This window comes from Bactrocera oleae, chromosome 3 (genome assembly GCF_042242935.1).
Source record: "Bactrocera oleae isolate idBacOlea1 chromosome 3, idBacOlea1, whole genome shotgun sequence".
Lineage (NCBI taxonomy): Eukaryota > Metazoa > Arthropoda > Insecta > Diptera > Tephritidae > Bactrocera > Bactrocera oleae.
The window spans coordinates 11,517,446-11,537,716 of NC_091537.1; the positions used below are offsets into that span (position 1 = coordinate 11,517,446).

The window sequence follows — 20,271 nt, forward strand, 5'->3', positions numbered from 1 at the left end:
TTTATAATTATAATAATAATTTTTTCATTATTATAATTAATTATGAATTAATTCTTTCACATAAATTAATAAATTACGTTTTCGATGTTATCGTCATTAACAGCGGTAAATGGACGACTCGACTGACCAGATCGTATATTTTAAGGTTTTTCTGTGAATATGAAACTATTTTTAATTAAATTAGTTTTTTGTTATAAACTACCATTAGTTTTAATTAATAGTTTGCATGTGTGCCTTATTTTAATGACTGCTGAAGCTACTTTTTATTTTGTTAAGCTTAATGTTCTAGTTGTTTCCACACTCCGTTTGTGTTTGCTTTATGTTTGTTGTGTTTGCCATCAAACTATTTCGTAGATAAGAATTATTGCAAGTGAAAAGAAAACAAGTAAGGAGCAACTAAGTCAGGGTGGAACGGGACATTTGGAATTCTCGTATATTCACTCTACTAGAAAAAAGTTTGCGGCAAAGTTTTAGGTAACGAAAAGATCTACAACTTTTGTATTAATTTCAATATCTGTGTTTAGGTTTTTAATTTTTATTTTGTACGAAAAAAAATTTCGTGAAAGAAACTTATCTCATTATGTCCCACGCACGCTGTAATTCTTTTTTTTTTTAAACATTAAGTAGGAAACCTTATATCGACTTAAAAACGAAGAAACATTGATTTTCAAACAACAATTCTCACATTAAAATATTAGTAAAAGTTATGTTTTTTGAAAGCTTTGAAATCTAAAAAATACACACATTAACCCATAAACATTTTTATTTATGGATACTTACTCATACTTTTCGAAAATAACCTCACAAAATATCAATAAATAAATATTTTCCGATAATTGTTTATGCATTACGAATTCACCATTTTTAAATGCTTATCAGTTTCACGAAATAATTGTGGAATAACAATAATTGTTATAATAAGCAATATGCAAATTATAAATGTGTGTGATCTGTGATGTTCTACATATAATACATTTATTATTTATATCACATATGCACATATGAATTGTATATGTGTTTTCCTCTTCACTCAGTCGCTAATTTTAATAAAATTTTTTTTAATATTCTCGTAGCTTTTACATATGGTATATAGCTGTTATCGTATACAAATTATTTAAAATATTTACAAAATATGCACACAAACGCTTGTTTATGTGTGCACTCACTGATATGAATTTAAGTAAATAAACAAAGTCAACTAATCATTCAGCCTCTCATGCACTTGGCATTCAAATAAGTATCGTTTTACTTCGACATTCAAAGTACTTGCGATAATATATTATATTGTTTGCAAAGTTAAATATTTGACTTAAATAATTCACTAAAGTTCATAATAATCAGTTGAAATAGCCTCAGATAAAGCTAAGTCGTACCACTTGGCAAGTTATGGCAGGCAAAGGACTTTCAAACCCAATCTGAGCGCTGACGGTATTTATCTGCTTCAAGTAATTTCATTGAACTTAACTTACGCATCAATGCTTTCTCAATGGATTGATGCATTCACCAGAAAATTTGTGTTAAAAGATTATACAACATGTATACATTTTTGGGACAGTAAATAAAATCTGAACTATTCCAATCTATCTGATTTAAGAGGCGCACCTAGTGTGACAACCTAAAATAACATTTGGGAATTAAAAATAAAATGCTACTGTATCAATTTTTTTGAAATTTTTAGAATATATTTACACATATTTCAAAAATATCACCGCGAAATTGAGTTATAAGAGATCTCTGACGGCGCTAAAAGAAGGCCCTCCACTGCTGCAAGGATTACAATCTCCTCCGTGTATGAAACCTATAAATAAAAATATAAAAAAAATGGTTAAACTAAAATATTATCCGTACAGATCAAACCAGATCGAAAAAATAATATTAAAATTTACAAAAAGGCGACCTTTTGTTTTTTTAAAAGAAAGGTGAATTTTACCACAAATTTTGTCGTTTTGGCCTGCCAAAATTCGAATTTTGGTCAGATATGTATAATTATATACAGAGGCAGCAAATTGGAAAAATGCTGTTTCGAGAGAAATGCTTTTAAAGATAAACTGTTGGAGCTGATTGAACTGGGTGGCTTCTCTTTGAATATCTGTAACGCAGAAACTATTTTAGATATCGATTTGAAATTATTATGTTATTTTTATTGCCATAAGCTATCGAAATATGAAAACACATAACATTTTTTTTCAAAATTTCACAATAGGTGTGCCCTTAATATATGCCATCATTCCTAATTTGCTTTGTCACTTTGTTTGTTTCTTTTTGTAGTAGCAATTACTTTAATGCAATCTTTGCTTAGAAAACTCAGATAATCAGAAGAATCAGAGCTGATAATACTATGAATGACTATGGCATTGATGACGTATTCGATTTTCTTTGTGTATTGCTCACCTGGGGTACCGTAGCTGTCCTATTATATCGATTTTGTCGATATAATACAATCTTTAATCTCTCATAACTCAACATATTTTTCTATTTGCTTCGCTCTTCTTTTTGCAGATGAGCAAAGTACACAATTTGAAAATCCCCGATCTTCTATAGCAAGTATGATATGATATGATAATGCAAAATATTCGTGATATCATTGCGAAACTAGTAGAAATAATTAATTATCGTTTTTTTTAAAGCGTAATATTACAGTCTGGCTTCGACTTACTTAACCACAATGTCAGCGCATCAACTATTTATGCAAATATCGCAGGATCTTTTACGATTACTAGTCGTGCTGTTAATTTATGCCAATGTTTGAACTCATTCTAGGTCAACGTTCTTCCAAACATGGAAAGTGGATATGTGCGATGAAAGTGAATATGTTGCGGTTTGTTGCGCCGAGTTGCTTCATCGTACTTCTGCTATGTTGACTTACACTTATATTTCATTAATATTAAAAACTAATGATATAAATAGTTGTTAAGATTAAATACATAATATCGGTATAGATATAAAACGGAACTGTAAATTTCAGTTAATTTCATTTTACGGTGAATTCTGCAATCTGACTACCACTTTAAAAACAATGTATTTTTCTGCGGCTGTGTTCATAATTTTACCTCGATACTATGATCTATGCCCTCTTAGAGACGTCAGGTGTATTTAAAAGACGTTTCCGATCTTGCTGTCAGCCATTATAATGGTATCCGCTTATAACGAAATTGAATTGCAAAGCAATCAAATGAATTTACGGATGAATTACGCCGTAATGAGTTTATGCCTCTGTTTTGTTTGTGCTGTAATTTTTGGATTTATACACATATACATCCACTAGCCTTAAACTCAAAACACGTCTGCCCCTTACTTTTCCCAACCAAATGGGAAATATATGGTATACAGCGTCTACCAATAGGTATAACGTGGTTTTGACAGCTCGTGCTGGCCATGTTTGTTTACGGATTTGTGTCAAATTATGTCAGTGTAACAGGTGTTTAGGTTTGACATTTCATCATGTCACGTTTTACTTTGGTACAACGCTTTGAAATTATTACGCAAATTCGCGCTCTCGAAAAAAAACGTTGAAAAAATGTTAATCGAAAAATCATTTTCTCAGATTAGGCCCATTTCTGGCTTAATAGCTTCGTCAACAAACAAAATTGTCGGTATTAGGGTGAGTCAAATCCTCATGTGGTTCAGGCAACGCAATTGCATCCACAAAAATTGTCCGTTTGGTGCGGATTGTGATATGGCGGTATCATCGGGCCTTATTTCCATCGAAATGAGGCAGAAAATGCCATTACCATCAATAGCGGAATTTGATGAAATCTAGATTACTTTCTCCGGAGGTACAATATGCCAAATCAATGATTTACGCCAATCAACCAGCAACGCTCGAGAAGCTCAAAGACCGAAATTCCATCAAAAATGCTTCACTGGATCATCGAAAATTGGCGTAAACGGGTGAAGATATGCAAACGGAGCCTTGTTGACCATTTGGCCGCCATTTTGTTCAAATCATAAATGACATAAAATTAGCTGCATAACAGAACCCATTTTGACCAAATTTGAGTGTTTTATTTCATTTTAACACCACGTCGTTCTTGTTGGTAGACCCTATATGTACATTTCATTGCTGTACATTAAATTATAATTAAAGTAAAAATATATGAAATTAAACAGTATGCAACAAAATGCACTCATACTCAGCATCATCAATTATTATAGATATGCTAACAACTGTATTAAAATTAAATGCTTTCATCTGGTTATCCATATTTGATGCGCACATTTTTAATTCATAAAGCCCTACTGTAAATGATTGAATTACAAAACGAAAGCACACTTATTCAAATAAGTGCACAAAGCGGTATGTACATATGTAGGCACCCCTAAGTGAAATTAAGTTATTGTAAACTAACTTATAATTAGTATAAATGCATTGCAAACTAGTCGGCTACTGCTCTAAATTACAACGCGATTTATTACAAGATCTTAATTTCCAAATTTTGTTTCGAAATACAATCGATGTTTCGAAAAAATTTATTTATAAACTAAAAATCTAAAAAAAATTTAGTTAGAACTGTTTATGACTGATCTGATCAAAACAGACTCGGACTGGTCCATATAAACTTCGAGCACAAACCTAATCTATAAATTTTTTTTTCCTGAATTGTTACAATCATTTTTATGTTCATGTGAAATTCGATCTCCATATGTGACTTATTTTATGTTCAGCAACTGTCTGTTTACAACACGAAATGTGCAATAAATTTTTTAAATCATGTCAATAACTCGTTAATAAATCGTACTAAAATTGCCATGATTTCGATATTTTTCGGACTAGTTTATTTGCAGTCCAGTACTGCCACTTTAAAATACAAATTTTTAGAATAGTTTTATTTCGGCCAAGAATATTTAGTTTTATACTATAATTTTTTCTGCTAATTTGTTGTTTCACCACAGGCTACCTTTATGATATGCGAGCACACGTAGAGATGCAAATCGAGCAGAATTGCTCTGCGCGTCATTACAATGTTTCTACACGTATCTTCAATATGTGACAGTGAACACTCATATATGGTATACTCCAATTTTTTTTAAGTCTAGAATTCGTTTAGTACCGAATGCATGTACATGATACATATGTATGTGCAAACACCTTGAACTTCAAATGCTTAAAGCACTACATTATTACATATATACAAACAATGCACTGCAATTTTTGTTGATAAATCAACGAAGTTCACAGGCATCGACGGTATTTCGAAGAATTGCATGCGCTCTGTGTTATCGCCTATTCGCCGCCAACGACATTAGAAAGCAAAAACAACAATTATATTGCATATTATTCATATATAAATAGTACACACACACACACATAAGACAATAATAATAAATGTGTGTATGCATGTATGTTTAATGCACTGATGAGAATGATCAGCGCGGCTCAGTAATGCGCCGGAGCTGTTGCTACTAATTACAACGTATAAATATTTACGGATAGCGAACAGATCGGCGCGATCTTTGCAAGCCGAAACATACGAAAAAGTCAGCATTGAAGTACAACTAAAATCAACGATTATCAAAAGCAAAATAAGAACACAACAAACAAACCAAAAAAAAAATATATAATATATATATAACTATATATACAAAAAACAATAATAATAATAATAGCAACAACAAAGACACAGCAGGGAAAAGTATTGTTTGTTGCACAGTTAAATATTATATGAGTTGCAAAATTATATTTCACCGATACATAAATACAAGTACATATGTATGTATATAAATGCCACATATATAGGTATGTAGATATGTCTCTTCATGATAAAGGCATGTAAATGGCACTGAGCATCCGAGTATTAATTTAGTGTGGCTTTTCTATTCATTTAACTGCTGTTGTTGCTCACGTTTTAATTAAAATATTGCTCATACTTTTATAACTTTTACATATTTGTATATACCTAGTATTTGTTATATACAACGGTATTTAAGTGAATTTTTTGGTTTTTATTATCGCATTGATGTAATTAATGTACGACGGCAGGCAAACATTTAGTGTGGCATAAACTTGGCACTCATTTCAGTGTCGATGCGCTTGCCGTCGACTCGTTTGCATACTATACACTTGCTCGGATCAAAACGACGTCTAACATACGCACTAACAAAACCACCTTGTTTACAACTATTCAATTTGCGGCTGCAAATAAATTGCATTACAAAAAAGAAATTTTGAAAAAACAAAAAATTAAAAAGTGAAAGTGATAAGAAAAATCGGCATTGAAAATGGTTTACGAATCCTCATATGATAGCGGTCGCAGACCACACAAACCCGACCTGACACGCGGCTATTGGGCGGCGCCAAGTGATTATATTTACACCTGCATTAGTTTGGGCTTCCGCATGGATGTGATATCGATGGGCTGGTTTATCTACCAACACATGGGCGGTAAGTCAACGCAGTCATATTTATTTTTATTTTTGTCATTAAAGTGTATTAAAGTGATGCTGTACACAAAGTAGTAATATATATTTATTGCGGTGTACTTTAGTGAATATTTGTGCATAAATACTAAATATATGTCGATATGTAAGCCAGGTGATAAGTTGTTTTGGAGCACGCGTTGCTCATTATATTTAGTAAGATATTGTTTACAAAATTATTTTAATTGCAATAAAAGTGGTTTGCGGTGGTAGCGTGAATCAAATTTAACAGTAAATTTATCATAAAAATATTTGTGATCTCTAGATATACCTATATACTTTAAATGTATGGTATTGTATAATGTATACTTGAAGCATAGACATGTAGTAATATGAAGCAATATTACAGTAAAATCGCGCATTTTAAACTTAAAAAGTAAACTTAATTGCATTTTTTGCCAGATATGAAATAATTTTATCCATGCAGAATAAACTACTTTATTAAAAGAAATTTTTATATGAATTAGAAAATATATTCGAAGAGGCGACATTCACCACTGAAGAACGCTTGTTTGCGCTTTTCTTAAAACTCAATAAAAAAATTTTAATAAGAACTAGCATTTCGTAACTATAAGTTTTTATTTGTCAGTATATTTTAATTTTATTTTCACTATTTTTCTTTTTTATTTAATTTTTACCAATAAAATTCAAAATTTTTAATTTTTACTTTTTATATTTACTTTTTGTTTATTAAATTTTTTTTTTTAATGTTTACCAATAAAATTCAATTTTTTTTATTTTAACAATTTTTTTTTACTTTTATTTTATTAAATTTTTTTATATATTTTTTTTTAATTTTTACTAATAAAATAGTTAATTTATTCATATATAAGTATGTATGTATTTAAATTTCAACGATTTTCGCAACCTTTACTAATGCTTCTTACTGATAAGCTGTGTCAAACTGAATATGTTTACGCCTCTAATTTATTTGAAATCATATATTATATATGTCAATAATTAACTGCACAATAACCTTTGACAAAGTGATAAGCAAACATTTTTTTCAAATAAACTTACAGTAGGTGTAAATGCACTATTAAAAGTTTTTTATATATACTTTTATATTAGTAATCATGGCTCAAGAACTATCTACTCATTTATATATTGAAAATAAAGAAAAAATTTATTTCGGCTGCACCGAAGTTATAATAGCCTTCGCGGGTGCATTTCTCATAAAAATATATTTATATACATTTTGATTGATCATATGGTATTGTCGCTATATGCTTTAGGTTTCCGATGTGTTCAGACAATGTAACGTTGCTTTGGGAAAAAATACATGTCAAATCTGAAGATATCTCGTCAAACAAAAAAGTTTACCGTACAAGCACTTGATTCCGATCATTAAGTTTGTATGGCTGCTATGTGCTATAGTGTTTCGATCTGAAAAACTTATGTGGCGATTGTAGCGTTGCCTTGAAAAATAATCCATGCTAAATCTTGTGAAAGTATCTTTTTAAATAAAAAAAATTTTATACAAAGGATTGAGTTGTGCGATATCACCTACAATTGAACAACTTCTTTGGGAGAAAAAAACGTGGGAAAAATTTCAAATCGATATTTCAAAAATTAAAAGAGTAGTTCGCGTGTATCCTGATAGACAGACAGACCGATGGACGTGGTTAAATCGACTCAGCTCGTCACGCTGATCATTTGTGTACATATTTTTTAAACTTTGTAGCAAACATAATATAACTTATACCTATATAGGGTATGAAAATGAGTTTAAGTAGATATAAGAAATAGATCCATCTCTCTATCCTCTCTCTCTTTCTCTCTGCTAACTTAATGCGTTCAAATGTTGGCAAATTATAAGCGGCTTGTGCACATAATTACTTCTATAATTAATTGTAATCAAGTAGGACCGAAGTAGGCCGAATTTTAGCGAGATGTTATTGACTATTGTTTTTTAAATTAGAATAAAAAATAATTGTCATTCATTCCTTTATTTATATCTTTCACAGGTGATCTTATACCTTACATTGTCTGTGTGTTTCTTTTTGTGGTGCCAATTATGGTGATTCAGTCATTTTTGGGACAGTTTTCCAGCAGTGGTTTTATATCGGTTTTTCGCATATCACCAATTTTTAAGGGTATAAAAAATTTCAAATATTTAAAAATCTCATACGAGTACATTTATTAAAAACGAACAAATTCTAAGCGCATTACTCCGCTTTTAGGTTTGGGTTATATAAGCTTGGGCGTCAATTTGGCAGTGCTCACCTACTACAGTATGTTCGCTGCTGTGCCGTTACTCTATTTCTTCCACTCCATGCGCCCTACAATACCTTGGAGCTGTGAGGGCATGGAAAAATGGTTTATAAACAGCACCGAAGTGGATGTTGAACATGTAAATATAATAATATAATAACTAAATCTGAATTAAAATATAACTAAACATATTAATATTTCTTACAAAAAAAAAATACAAAAAACAAAATGAAAAAATATGGTAATAGTCCTGCAAACTTAAGGATGTAGTGGAAATTAATGCCAGCATGGCAAAAAGCAACGATTCCTATAAATATATTGGTTATGAAGTGCCGTCTGTGTTATTCTTCAAGTAAGTTAGCGCCAAATGCAATAATTTTTCACAATTACGATCTTACAAATATTTATTTCTAAACAAAAACAATCCAGCTCGATTTTCGGTGGTGACGATCTGATGGAGAACTATGAGTATAATAGCCCTTTTATGTTTTCGTGGGAGTTGTTACTTTGCACAATACTTACCTGGGGAATCATCGCTGCCGTGTTTTATCGCTTCTACAACACGGATTTGGTACGTATCGCATTATTTTTTAAGCGTTCATAATTTAAAATTTTCATTTCTTTCGTTCTCTCTCCACTTTTTGCAGATGAGCAAATTTTTACGTTACACCATTTGGGCCTCCCTGTCTTTGCTGATCATCTCTGTCATACGGTTTTTGCTGCTATCACTCGATTTCAAATTCTTATTCAGTTATTTCATAGCAACTCCGCGTGAAATGGCCGAAGGCATACCAAATACACTGTTGTTTATCGTATCCGCTTTCGGTCCCGGTTGGGGTTCCATTATTGCCTTGTCTAGTTTTAATCGCTTCAAAACAAACATTATGAATTTCAGTTGGCTTATTTGTATAGGACAAATGTGTATTTTTATGGCTTATGGCATTTTAACGCATATAATTCAGGGATACTTTCATTGTAAGTATTAAAAAAATTATAAAATAAAAAATATATTTATAAAACATATTTCTTATCAGCTATCATCGAACATTACGATGAGGTAGATAATTTGTATGTGTATGTGAATCATCACTGGGCTTTGTATTTATCGAGTGGCAGCGTTTTGGCCACGATGAATTGGCCGAACCTCTGGTCAATGGTTTTCTTTGCGATGCTCGCACTAATGGCGATTGTTACGATGGTAAAGAATGGGTTATTTTATTTTATATTTTATTCAAATAATTTTTTTTAAATTTCTTTCTTGCAGATCACATGTTTATTCTCTATTTTCCAAAGCATCTTTGATGAATTTGAAATATTGCGTTCGCGAAGAACTGAAGTCACTTTCGGCATCATTAGTATACTGGCAGTTTTGTCTTTGTACACGTGCTCCAATGTAAGTTTAATCGATTTTATACTGAAACTAGTTATTGAAATCTATAAACACTATCTGAAAGAAAATACGGCGTTAGGATTCTAAAATGGATTCCACATCGCACTTTAAAACCTTTTCACATTTTTTTAATCATTTTTTTATTCTCAATCATTATTAATGACAATAAGGAATGAATAATGAATATAAAACTAGATATTGGCATATGATGGGATGTGATGTGATGATATGATGTGATGATATTTGATATGATGTGTGAATTAGAACTACCACATGTTTTTATGTGATAAGATGATCTATAATTTGATGTGATAATGTGATATGATGTGACCACCAGAACTGCCACATGTTTATATTATATGATGTATTGTATTGAGATGTCATACAATATAATATGCCGTTAGGCATGATATGATACTATGCATATATTGCTATACCATTATAGTTATGTGACCTACATATTTTTTCCTCCGTTTACTATTGCAGCACGGCGTCGTTTTCTTCAGCGCCATGTCAATGGATTCGCTATTTACGCAAACGTCATTGAATCTCTTTCTTCTGCTGGTCGTACTGTGGATTTATGGCCGTGTACGCTTTCAGCGTGATATAGAATTCATGCTGGGGCAACGTTTCTCCACGTGGAAAGTGAATATATTGCGGTTTGTTGCACCGATTTGCCTCATCATATTGTTAGTGAGTTGGCTTACATTTACACATATAGATTTAAATATCAAATCACTCATTTTCTAAACAACTTCATTAACTTCATTGATGATAGCTTAAAAAACTTTGCGTTACAACTAAAATATTGTAATTACAGCTAATTTCAGTAATCGCTGCGTTCTACGAGCACAGTGTCGCCTCAATTGTAGTGCATATAGCTGCGGTTTTCCTCATCGTTTTACCTTGGCTCTATTTACCTGGCTACATGATCTATGTACTCCTTCAAACATCGGGTACATTCAAAATGCGTTTTCGCCGTTGCTGTCGTCCATTGGATTGGTATCCTCTTGAAATGGAAGAGCGTCAACGTTATGAAGAGGCCATGGGCAATATGGATATTACGCATCAGTTGAGTCAGATGGAAGATGAAGTTGTGCCATAACGAGTTAATCATGCTGATCTTCGTGGGATGGTTGTGTAATCATATAAAATGTATATATGTATATATTTGCTATTGAGGAAATTAAATTGTGATTTGTAGACAACAACAATTTCTATATATATATTGTTATAAAGAAATCTATTCGAATTTGAACTCATATTTTTACGTTTTCTCTAAGCCAAAGATGATTTTATAATATTCATAATTCTTTTTTTATTAATAAATGCTTTTATTACATTTTTGCTTATACAAATTATTTATAATATCTTATTATTTTTGTAAATATACATAATATACACTTATGTTAATACTCAAAAAAAAATTATGTTACTTAATCATTACCTAACTTTACTTGTATCTCATATATAAAGCAAATATATATGCACACTTTGTGACGTCACACTCGCGCCTTAGCTATCGACTCCACTCTGATATTATTCAGTTCACAGGTTAATTTGCGTGAACGCTGATATTCCTCATATTCGAGGCGATATTCTTCGTTTGCCGGCGTCCAATCAACAGCTTGTAATTGTCTTCGCATAGTTTTTAGGGGCGTGCTCTGCCCTCGCACTAATACATAAATCATATATGCTGGAATGCATGCAATGGAGATGGAACAACTCAGCCAACCGAGTGCTATGGCCCAACGTGGATATACATTACCGTTATAGGTTATATCGCGATTGAATATGATGCTAGTGAAGAACATTCCCTATTATGAAAAGAACGTCAAATACGAACGGAAAAAATTATTAATTTATCGGTACTTACAATCAATATAATCGGCGTGATGTACATCCAACAAAATTTCCAAACAATACCCGGTCTTTTGCCGATCATAAAGTAAATATCGGCAATAAAATTATCAACGCCATAGATCCAGGCGACCATCACAACTTCCAAACCACATATGAGTATTACCGAAATCGATGCAGAATACCAATCAAATAGTTGCAGTATGAACATGCCGCCCTGGAAAGGAAAAATATAAGATTTATAATTGCTTGAAGAGCCTTTTCCTATTAGCTGACAAGCTAAAACTGCCTAGAATATATGCTTCAATTAAAATTAAAATAAATACAATATATTCGAGATTTGTGCAGAGTTTTCATCCATATGGAAGGACGTTTTAGGCTAAATGATCAGAAAAATGTAGTCGCATCGAAAAGATTATTTCTACCCTTATTAATAGATTTATTATATCGAGACGCTGTCACGAACAACTGATAGATTGTGTTCCTGAGAGCTTTTGACGTTATGTAGAATTTATCAAGGTATTATTATATATAAAGAGTAACAAGTACAAAACCCCTTCTGTATCAAGTGTCTATCAACCCCTCCTATAATATTCAGATAAATACTTCCCAGCTCATTATATCTGAGGTGTCACCAATATGAGAGAAATGTAGACTAAATGATCAAGTTAAAATTATGGTAACATCGAAACGATCATTTCTGAGCTTATAAACAGAATTACTACATCGAAATGCTGTTACAAACATATGTATATACTGGAAGTAGAAAGAATTTGTACTTTCCACTTAAGCGGTGCTCCAACCACTCCTTTAATATCCGGCCGAGCTAAAAATTCCCTCCAGCCCATTATATATGAACTTAAAGTGATACGAAAATATACATATAACATATATCGGGCATACACAAATTCAAAACTATCTTAAAAATTATTATTTCAAAACATATCTAATATTAAAAGATCTAAGTGTAGAATTAAGTTATAATTGTTATTGTCATTTTCTTACTCTTGTCACCATAATTATTGACATTAAAAACATGATTAAAACCGATCCCAATGTAACTAGCGCCTTATGCTGTCGCAGCTTTGGTATCTCATCGATTACCGACGATATAATCGCCTCAATTTGAACAAACTGTAAGTATTTGTTATTAGAAAATTTGTATAACTTTACATAGCTTCAGCCAACACTTACCACACTATCCAAACCAAGCAGAAAGAGCATGACGAAGAAAAGCGCAGCCCACAAATGTGGCATTGGCAGCATGGCGATCGCCTGTGGATATGTTACAAATGCCAGGCCGGGACCAGATGTGGCCACCGTGGCAACAGGTATGCCGGATTGATCTGTTAGGTCAAAAGTGATAAGTAAAATACGTCAAATACCTCAAGTAGTGAATGCTGGATGTCTGCGTACTTACGTGAGAGGAAACCCAACACGGAGAAAACCACGAATCCCGCAAATATGCTAGTCGCACAATTCACAATCGGTATAACGAATGCATCGCCCCTAGCATTATTGCGAAAATTATTAAAACTAGCCATATTCACAATACCGCCCCAACCTGGTCCCAATGAAAAGAATATCTGTATTGCAGCGTCGGCCCAAACTTTTAAATCCAACAAACGTGACCATTCCGGTTTGATGTAGAACAAAATACCTTTCCATGCGCCAGGCAGCGTTATGCCGCGTATAAATAATACGAAGAGTATGAAAAAGGGAAAGACTGCGGTGAAATAAACCACTTTGCCGACCTGGGGGAATATATGTATATATAAATTATAAAACTTCAAACTAAAAACTATGAAACAGTTAAAAATGCCTACCGTTTTTATGCCGCGTATAATGCAGACATACACCGAAAGCCACACAAAGATCAAGCAATAAAACAGCGGCCATACCAAGCCGCCTAATTCCTCAATACTTCCAGATATTTTCAAAATCTCAAAACTGTAAAAAAAAGAATATTGAAAGTGATTTCAGGAATGTGCCAACAATTAAGTATTAATACCCACTGAAAGAACTCATCGGCTGGCGTGCGAAACCCAGTGTGATGTGTGAAGTTACGTTTCGCTAACTGAAAGGATTAAAAGAAAAGTATACATAAATAATTAAATTGTCATTTCCATTTTTAGTTTTTTTTAACACAACCAAAATTTGTTGAGTCTAACCCACTAATATGTTAGAGTCTTAAAAGATAGTTAGTCTGAAAACTTTATGTGATTCAAAAGAAGACTTATCTTTGAAAGTGATACAGCATAGAAGGGGTTAGGAATAAATGACCAAAGAATCCGGCATGTCCGTGGAGAAGCTGCTTAGGCCCGCATATCACTTTTTCATAACGACAAAAAAATTAATTATTGCCTTATTGATATGCTAGCGACAAATTTTTGTAAAATTTTACACTATTAGTCCAGGATATATATATTTTTTAGACTGTTTAAGGGCAATTATTATATAGAAATAAAATATAAATACTTTTTTTTTTATTTTAATTTTTTTGGTTTTTTTCTGTCATTATTTACTGCTTCGCGAGCAAAAATAACTGCAATCTATGCAAAACAGACCTGACTTCAGCATTCACCACATATAACAATGTTTTCGACAGAGTACACCGCTATTTGTTAAACAATAAAAAAAGTTTGTACAGATGTCGATAGCTTCATAATCTAGCAACATAACTCGATATATAATATATCCGGCACCCACTGCCTGGCATTTCTGGGCACCTGGTAGCGAACCAGCGATTTGCCTACTAAACTGAATCTTTCTCGGCCGCTGATCGACCGGATGGGGAAAATTTTATGCAGTATTGTAGTATAAGCACAGGGGCAGGATGCGAAAAATTGAGAAAAATATTTCCGGCACCCACTGCCCGGCATTTCTGGGAACCTGGTAGCGAACCAGCGATTTTCCTACTAAACTGAATCTTTCTCGGCCGGTGATCGACCGGATGGGGAAATTATTGTGCAGTATTGTAGTATAAGCACAAGGTCAGGATGCAAAATATTGAGAAAAATATTTCCGGCACCCACTGCCCGGCATTTCTGGGAACCTGGTAGAGAACCAGCGATTTGCCAACTAAACTGAATCTTTTTCGGCCACTGATCGACCGGATGGGGAAATTATTGTGCAGTATTGTAGTGTAAGCACAGGGGCAGGATGGAAAATATTGAGAAAAATATATCCGGCACCCACTGCCTGGCATTTCTGGGAACCTGGTAGCGAACCATCGATTTGCCAACTAAACTGAATCTTTTTCGGCCACTGATCGACCGGATGGGGAAATTATTGTGCAGTATTGTAGTGTAAGCACAGGGGCAGGATGGAAAATATTGAGAAAAATATATCCGCCAGCCACTGCCTGGCATTTCTGGGAACCTGGTAGCGAACCAGCAGTTTTCCTACTAAACTGAATCTTTGTCGGCCGCTGATCGACCGGATGGAGAAAATTTTGTGCAGTATTGTAGTATAAGCACAGGGGCAGGATGGAAAATATTGAGAAAAATATATCCGCCACCCACTGCCTGGCATTTCTGGGCACCTGGTAGCCAAGCAGCGATTTGCCTACTAAATTGAGTTTTGCTGAGCCGCTGATCGACCGGACGGGGGAAATTTGTATGTATCCATCCATCCATACAAATACATACATAGTGAAATATGTTTGTACGCTTTTTTTTTAATTTTAGGTGAATAAACTCAACCGAAAAGACCAAATTTACCATAATATATTGAGTTGATGTGGAAAATTCAAAGAGAGGATCGCAATTCATAATATTAGGGATGTAGTCCAATTTTGAAGGCACTATTTGTGCAAAGTTTTATCCGAATATATTCATTGGTGTTTGATTTGTGTACTGGCTAGTGAAAGAATCATATGGAATTAATATATGTGGAAACTATGCGTGGTTTTGGTCCGATTTCGACAGCACTGTAACATAGGAATGTCAGGATAATCTAACGTACCGAATTTGAAATCGGTCGAGTAGGTCCGGAGATATGTTATTTCACCTAAAAGTGAGGGGTGTCACGCCCATCGTCCAATTTTGACACCGGCTCCTATTAAGCACTCTTATACTATCCCGGATATAAAATTTAATGGCAATAAATATTTCTCTAAGGAAATTTGGTTGATTTAGCGTAAGAGGTTTGGGGAATATGTACATTAAACCTATTAGAGGGTGGGGCCACCCCACAGATGCCCTACTCTAATGCGATCTTTATTACCAGAAGACAGTCTTGCATCTTATTGTGGAGCTTAGTTTTGGCCCTTTATAAGTTTTCGAATACCAAACCCCTTCCAAGTTTCATCAAGATCTCTCTATTTTTGCACGGATGACAGACAGACAGTCACTCGAAATTCCACTCGTCTCGTCATACTGATCATTTGTATATATACTTGTATAATTCTATATCTTACTCGATTATTTTGTGAGACAAATAAACGTTAGGTAAATAAAACTATTATCCGTTGTAGCAACATGTTGCAAGAATACAAAAAGTAGGGTTCGAGACTCAACACAGTGTATGATCTCAAACAATACTAGGAGCGGTAGCTACGTTAAAATATAGTCAAACAACACATCAGTATTCCGGTTAGAAATCAAATTATTTGTGTTGTATAATGTTAAGTCGACTTAAGCTTTTTTAACATACATTATTTTATGTATGCATCAGTGGCTTTATACGTGATTTGTGTTAATTTTCATGTCTATAAACATACACTTTTTTCAACTTACATCCAAAACCTCCACACAATGATCTGTGTTCCACACATTCTGACAATCAATCCAAGGCAATTTTAGGGAAAACAATTTACTTAAAAACATAATCGGATAGGCGATGACCACCGAATAGTAGCAGGTACAAATAAAGTTGACAATTACTATAGCGAAGCCGGCGCCTGAAAATGAAAATGTAAGAAGCAGAATAACAATTTTAGATATTATTGAATATTTTTTAATTAACCTTTAAATAGCGGTGCTAAGCGGAAAACACCAATACAGCCAACGCTCGAAAATTGTCCCATCACAATTTCCATAAAAAATAACGGAATGCCGCAAAGGAATAACATCAACAGATAAGGCACCAAAAATGCGCCTAAAAAAGCAGAAATGAATTCGAAAAAAGTAAAAAGGAAAAATTATAAAAAAGTAGAAAAATTCATGAATCAAATTATAAAACATAAAATTACAAAAAACAATAAGTGAAAAATAGAAAGCGGAAAGTTAAAGGAAAAAAAATAATTGAGCCTCCTTCGAGCCGGATTTGAACCAGCGACCTATGGATTTCAACATATCAAGATTGCAGTAGAAAATGGCAATGCGAAGCGTTTTATCAATTAACCCAATATCTTGATGATGATGTTCATCATTGGGGTCGAATATACCGCAGCACCGCCACTCTATTTAACAACTGAACTTCTACAGTCCACCGCTCTACCAACTGAGCTATCGAAGGCGTTACTTAACGGCTGGAAAATAACACTTTTAGCTAGTTTAACGGTGCACCAAACGAAAGTCAGCGCGCGCGCACCACAAATGCAAAGGAGAAAGAAATTCCATACACAAAAGGTTCAACGAATGCCACCACCACATGTATGTATATGTATGTGTGTATGTATGTGTGTCTATACGTGTGTCATGTATGTAAGTGTGTCACAGCAGCATGCTTTTGCATATTTATTGGCGAATGAATATTCTCTGAATATTTTTAAAATAGCTTTCAATGTGAATTAGACGAAAGCAACACACAAATAATTGTATAAAAGCGCATAAAAACAAACAAACGCAGAGAAAAAAACAAGCGGAAAAAATAAAAGCAAAAATAAATTGCATTACGGCAATTATGGTGTGAAGCAATTTCGTATTCCTGTAGTGTACGACAATGTTTGTGTGTGTAGCTGTGTGAACTGCTCGTTGCTATTGTGATTACTGTATTTGCATAAATAAAGACTAAATTAACAATTTGAAGCAATTTGATGATGAACAGCAATCTAAAGGTAGTGCTAATGTGCGCTTATAAAAGAAGATTTAGCAAAAAACGTTAATCAAATCAAGACTCGACAGAAGCTTAAGCAAAACTGTTCGTTGAAGTAGTTAGGAATTTTTACACCCTAAACAGGTGTACGAAGTTTGCCACGACATTTGTAACACTCAAAAAAGAAACGTCGGGGACCCTATAAAGTATACATATACATATGTAAATGATCAGCATGATGAACTGAGTCGATTTAACCATAGCATAATCTATATATAGATTTAAGTTTTTGAGATATCGCTCTGAAGTTTTGCAGACGTCATTTTCTCACTAATTTTATCGAAACCACCGATAACGGACCACTCTAGCATATAGCAGCCATACAAACTGAACGATCGGAATCGGGTGTTTGTATGGAAAACTTTTTCATTTGACGAGATATCTTCAAGAAAATAAGCACTAATTATTACCGATAGCAATGGTGCAATATCTTAAGAAATTGTGTAAATCGGATCACTATAGTATATAGCTGCAATATAAACTGATCGATAAAAATCAAGTACTTCAATGGAAAACTTTTTTATTTGACAATATATCTTCACGAGATTTTGCATATATTATTGCCTAAGGCAGTGCTATAATTAGCGAACATATTGTTCAGATCGAATCACTATAGCATCTAGCTGCCTTACAAACTGACCGACCAAAATCAGGACAAAGATCTTTTTATACCCTTTTATGCCGTAAGAAATGCACTTGCAAAAGGGTATTATAATGAAGTTAAGATTTTTTTTTGTTTTTTTTTTTTGTGTTTAAAATACCAAGCGCATACTTACCGCCACCGCTGCGATAGCAGAGATATGGAAAACGCCACACATTGCCAATGCCCACCGCATAGCCAATACAGGACAACATAAACTCTGTTTTTGAGGCCCATTGACCGCGATCAGCATCACGCTCGGCAGTTTTCACACCAGCGGTTGTGGACTTGGCTGAGCTGATATTCGTAGGCACCTGTGTGTAAGCGTCGGCTGGTCCATTGCCAGGATGTGAATTACTGCGACTGAACATTTCTGATGATTTGTTATTTTAAGTTATTTCAAAAATTAGCTGAACAAACACTTTACACAAATAAAAACAGCAAAATACAATATTTTTAAACTTCTTCTCATTGTTGGCAGTGCTTTTGAATAACAATATACTCGCTTTCTGATATTTTCTATAGCACGAATTCATACAATAACTCAGAGTTTAGCAGCCGACAGTAAGAACTTTAAATAATTTTATAAAAAAATTTGTATAAAATTTATTATAAAACAATTTGTTACTTGTATCACAGCAGTTTCTTATTATATTATATATAATATTAGCACATAATTTGTACTGAAGTGCGTATGAGTAATATAATTTTTGTACCAAATACCATTAGCATTCATTTAACACTTCTTGTCATTTTTGTTGTAATAACACACCACTTGTTGCGCAAAAATGATTATTTTTCAAAGGCATAAGCGCAAGGACCAAAATTTTGACACCAGTCAATAACTCTTACAGCTTTTGTCAAATGCATCGCTTGCTGTTATCACACGCGCCATTACTGTACTAAACGCTACCGACCACTTTAGTTTATTACACGCTCGCCGTCCATCGATAACTGACTCAAAATCTCTTTAGGCGTGCAGTTTTTAGTGAACGTTCACGAAATCACCAGTGAATTTGCATGATTTTTTCTAAACACTTGCCCATCTGTCTGCCGCATTTGCTTTTTACAGCAACCAATTTTTTAAATAGTAATCAGCATGCGCTCCCACATCGCTACTTGAGTGTGTGTGTGTGTGTGTGTGTATGTGCTTCTAGAGATTTTATTACTATTAAAATGACACTTACACAAATCGCGCGGCCAGTTGATGGAAAGCTTGATGATGACGTCGCAACATTTCGTGTAGCACATGCACGCACATACACACATGCCAGTATGATTACTTTGCCTACGAAGGCGCTCTGACGGCCTAGTCGCACTACTTACATAAGTGAATTTAGCAATGAATGCGCCGAGACAAAAGATTTAACACCTAAAAGAATAAATTGAGATCATTTAAAATTGCGCTTAAATGTGCGCATTAACGGTCGCATATACATACAAACATTTGTATGTACATATGTAGATGTGTCTAAATTTGAGTGGAGCTAAATAAATACATATGTATGTGTGAATGTGTGAAAACGTGTTGCTGATTTATTCTATTTTATACCGGCGGGATAATTCAGGCATAGAGTATAATCGTTTTATGCAACTAACGGTCATTTGGAATGAAAATAGTAAACATTACAAATTGATATATTGCTTTGAACAGATCACTCTTCTTAAGCAACGGTTAATTCGAAAGTTATACCGTATGCATATTCAAAGA

At 33.6% G+C, this 20,271-nt stretch overlaps 2 protein-coding genes, 2 long non-coding RNA genes and 1 other non-coding gene across 9 annotated transcripts; 2 read left to right on the plus strand and 3 right to left on the minus strand.

Annotated features, from left to right (window-relative positions):
* Nucleotides 1–1,656: 1,656 nt before the first annotated feature.
* LOC138856394 (uncharacterized) lies at nt 1,657–5,200 on the minus strand. Of its 2 annotated transcripts, none has more exons than XR_011395663.1 (2): nt 4,899–5,200; nt 1,657–1,798 (listed from the first exon to the last, which is right to left on the minus strand). It is a non-coding gene; the product is annotated as an uncharacterized lncRNA (long non-coding RNA). The 2 variants fall into 2 exon arrangements; XR_011395664.1 differs by lacking the exon at nt 4,899–5,200 and adding an exon at nt 3,051–4,475.
* LOC138856395 (uncharacterized) lies at nt 2,268–2,959 on the plus strand. Its single transcript, XR_011395665.1, has 2 exons — nt 2,268–2,544; nt 2,628–2,959. It is a non-coding gene; the product is annotated as an uncharacterized lncRNA (long non-coding RNA).
* A 189-nt stretch (nt 5,201–5,389) lies between the features above and the next one.
* LOC106615247 (sodium- and chloride-dependent neutral and basic amino acid transporter B(0+)) lies at nt 5,390–11,382 on the plus strand. The gene is made up of 10 exons (XM_014231386.3): nt 5,390–6,382; nt 8,385–8,513; nt 8,601–8,770; nt 8,880–8,983; nt 9,061–9,202; nt 9,279–9,606; nt 9,666–9,829; nt 9,896–10,024; nt 10,508–10,714; nt 10,842–11,382. The coding sequence occupies exons 1-10, from the start codon at nt 6,220–6,222 to the stop codon at nt 11,124–11,126; spliced, it is 1,821 nt and encodes a 606-aa protein (XP_014086861.1). The 5' UTR covers nt 5,390–6,219; the 3' UTR covers nt 11,127–11,382.
* Ntl (Neurotransmitter transporter-like) lies at nt 11,335–19,571 on the minus strand. Of its 4 annotated transcripts, none has more exons than XM_070107478.1 (11): nt 19,413–19,571; nt 18,697–19,131; nt 16,850–16,981; nt 16,621–16,784; nt 13,897–13,958; nt 13,708–13,831; nt 13,302–13,635; nt 13,076–13,227; nt 12,887–13,015; nt 11,898–12,098; nt 11,335–11,838 (listed from the first exon to the last, which is right to left on the minus strand). In XM_070107478.1, exons 2-11 carry the CDS (start codon nt 18,929–18,931, stop codon nt 11,524–11,526), a joined length of 1,848 nt encoding a protein of 615 aa, XP_069963579.1. In that variant the 5' UTR covers nt 18,932–19,131; nt 19,413–19,571; the 3' UTR covers nt 11,335–11,523. The 4 variants fall into 4 exon arrangements, with proteins under 4 accessions (XP_069963579.1, XP_036222316.2, XP_014086862.2 ...); XM_036366423.2 differs by having other exon boundaries at nt 19,333–19,571; XM_014231387.3 differs by having other exon boundaries at nt 19,284–19,571.
* Nucleotides 17,135–17,341, minus strand: TRNAY-GUA (transfer RNA tyrosine (anticodon GUA)). The gene is made up of 2 exons: nt 17,305–17,341; nt 17,135–17,170 (listed from the first exon to the last, which is right to left on the minus strand). It is a non-coding gene; the product is annotated as a tRNA-Tyr (tRNA).
* Nucleotides 19,572–20,271: the final 700 nt, after the last annotated feature.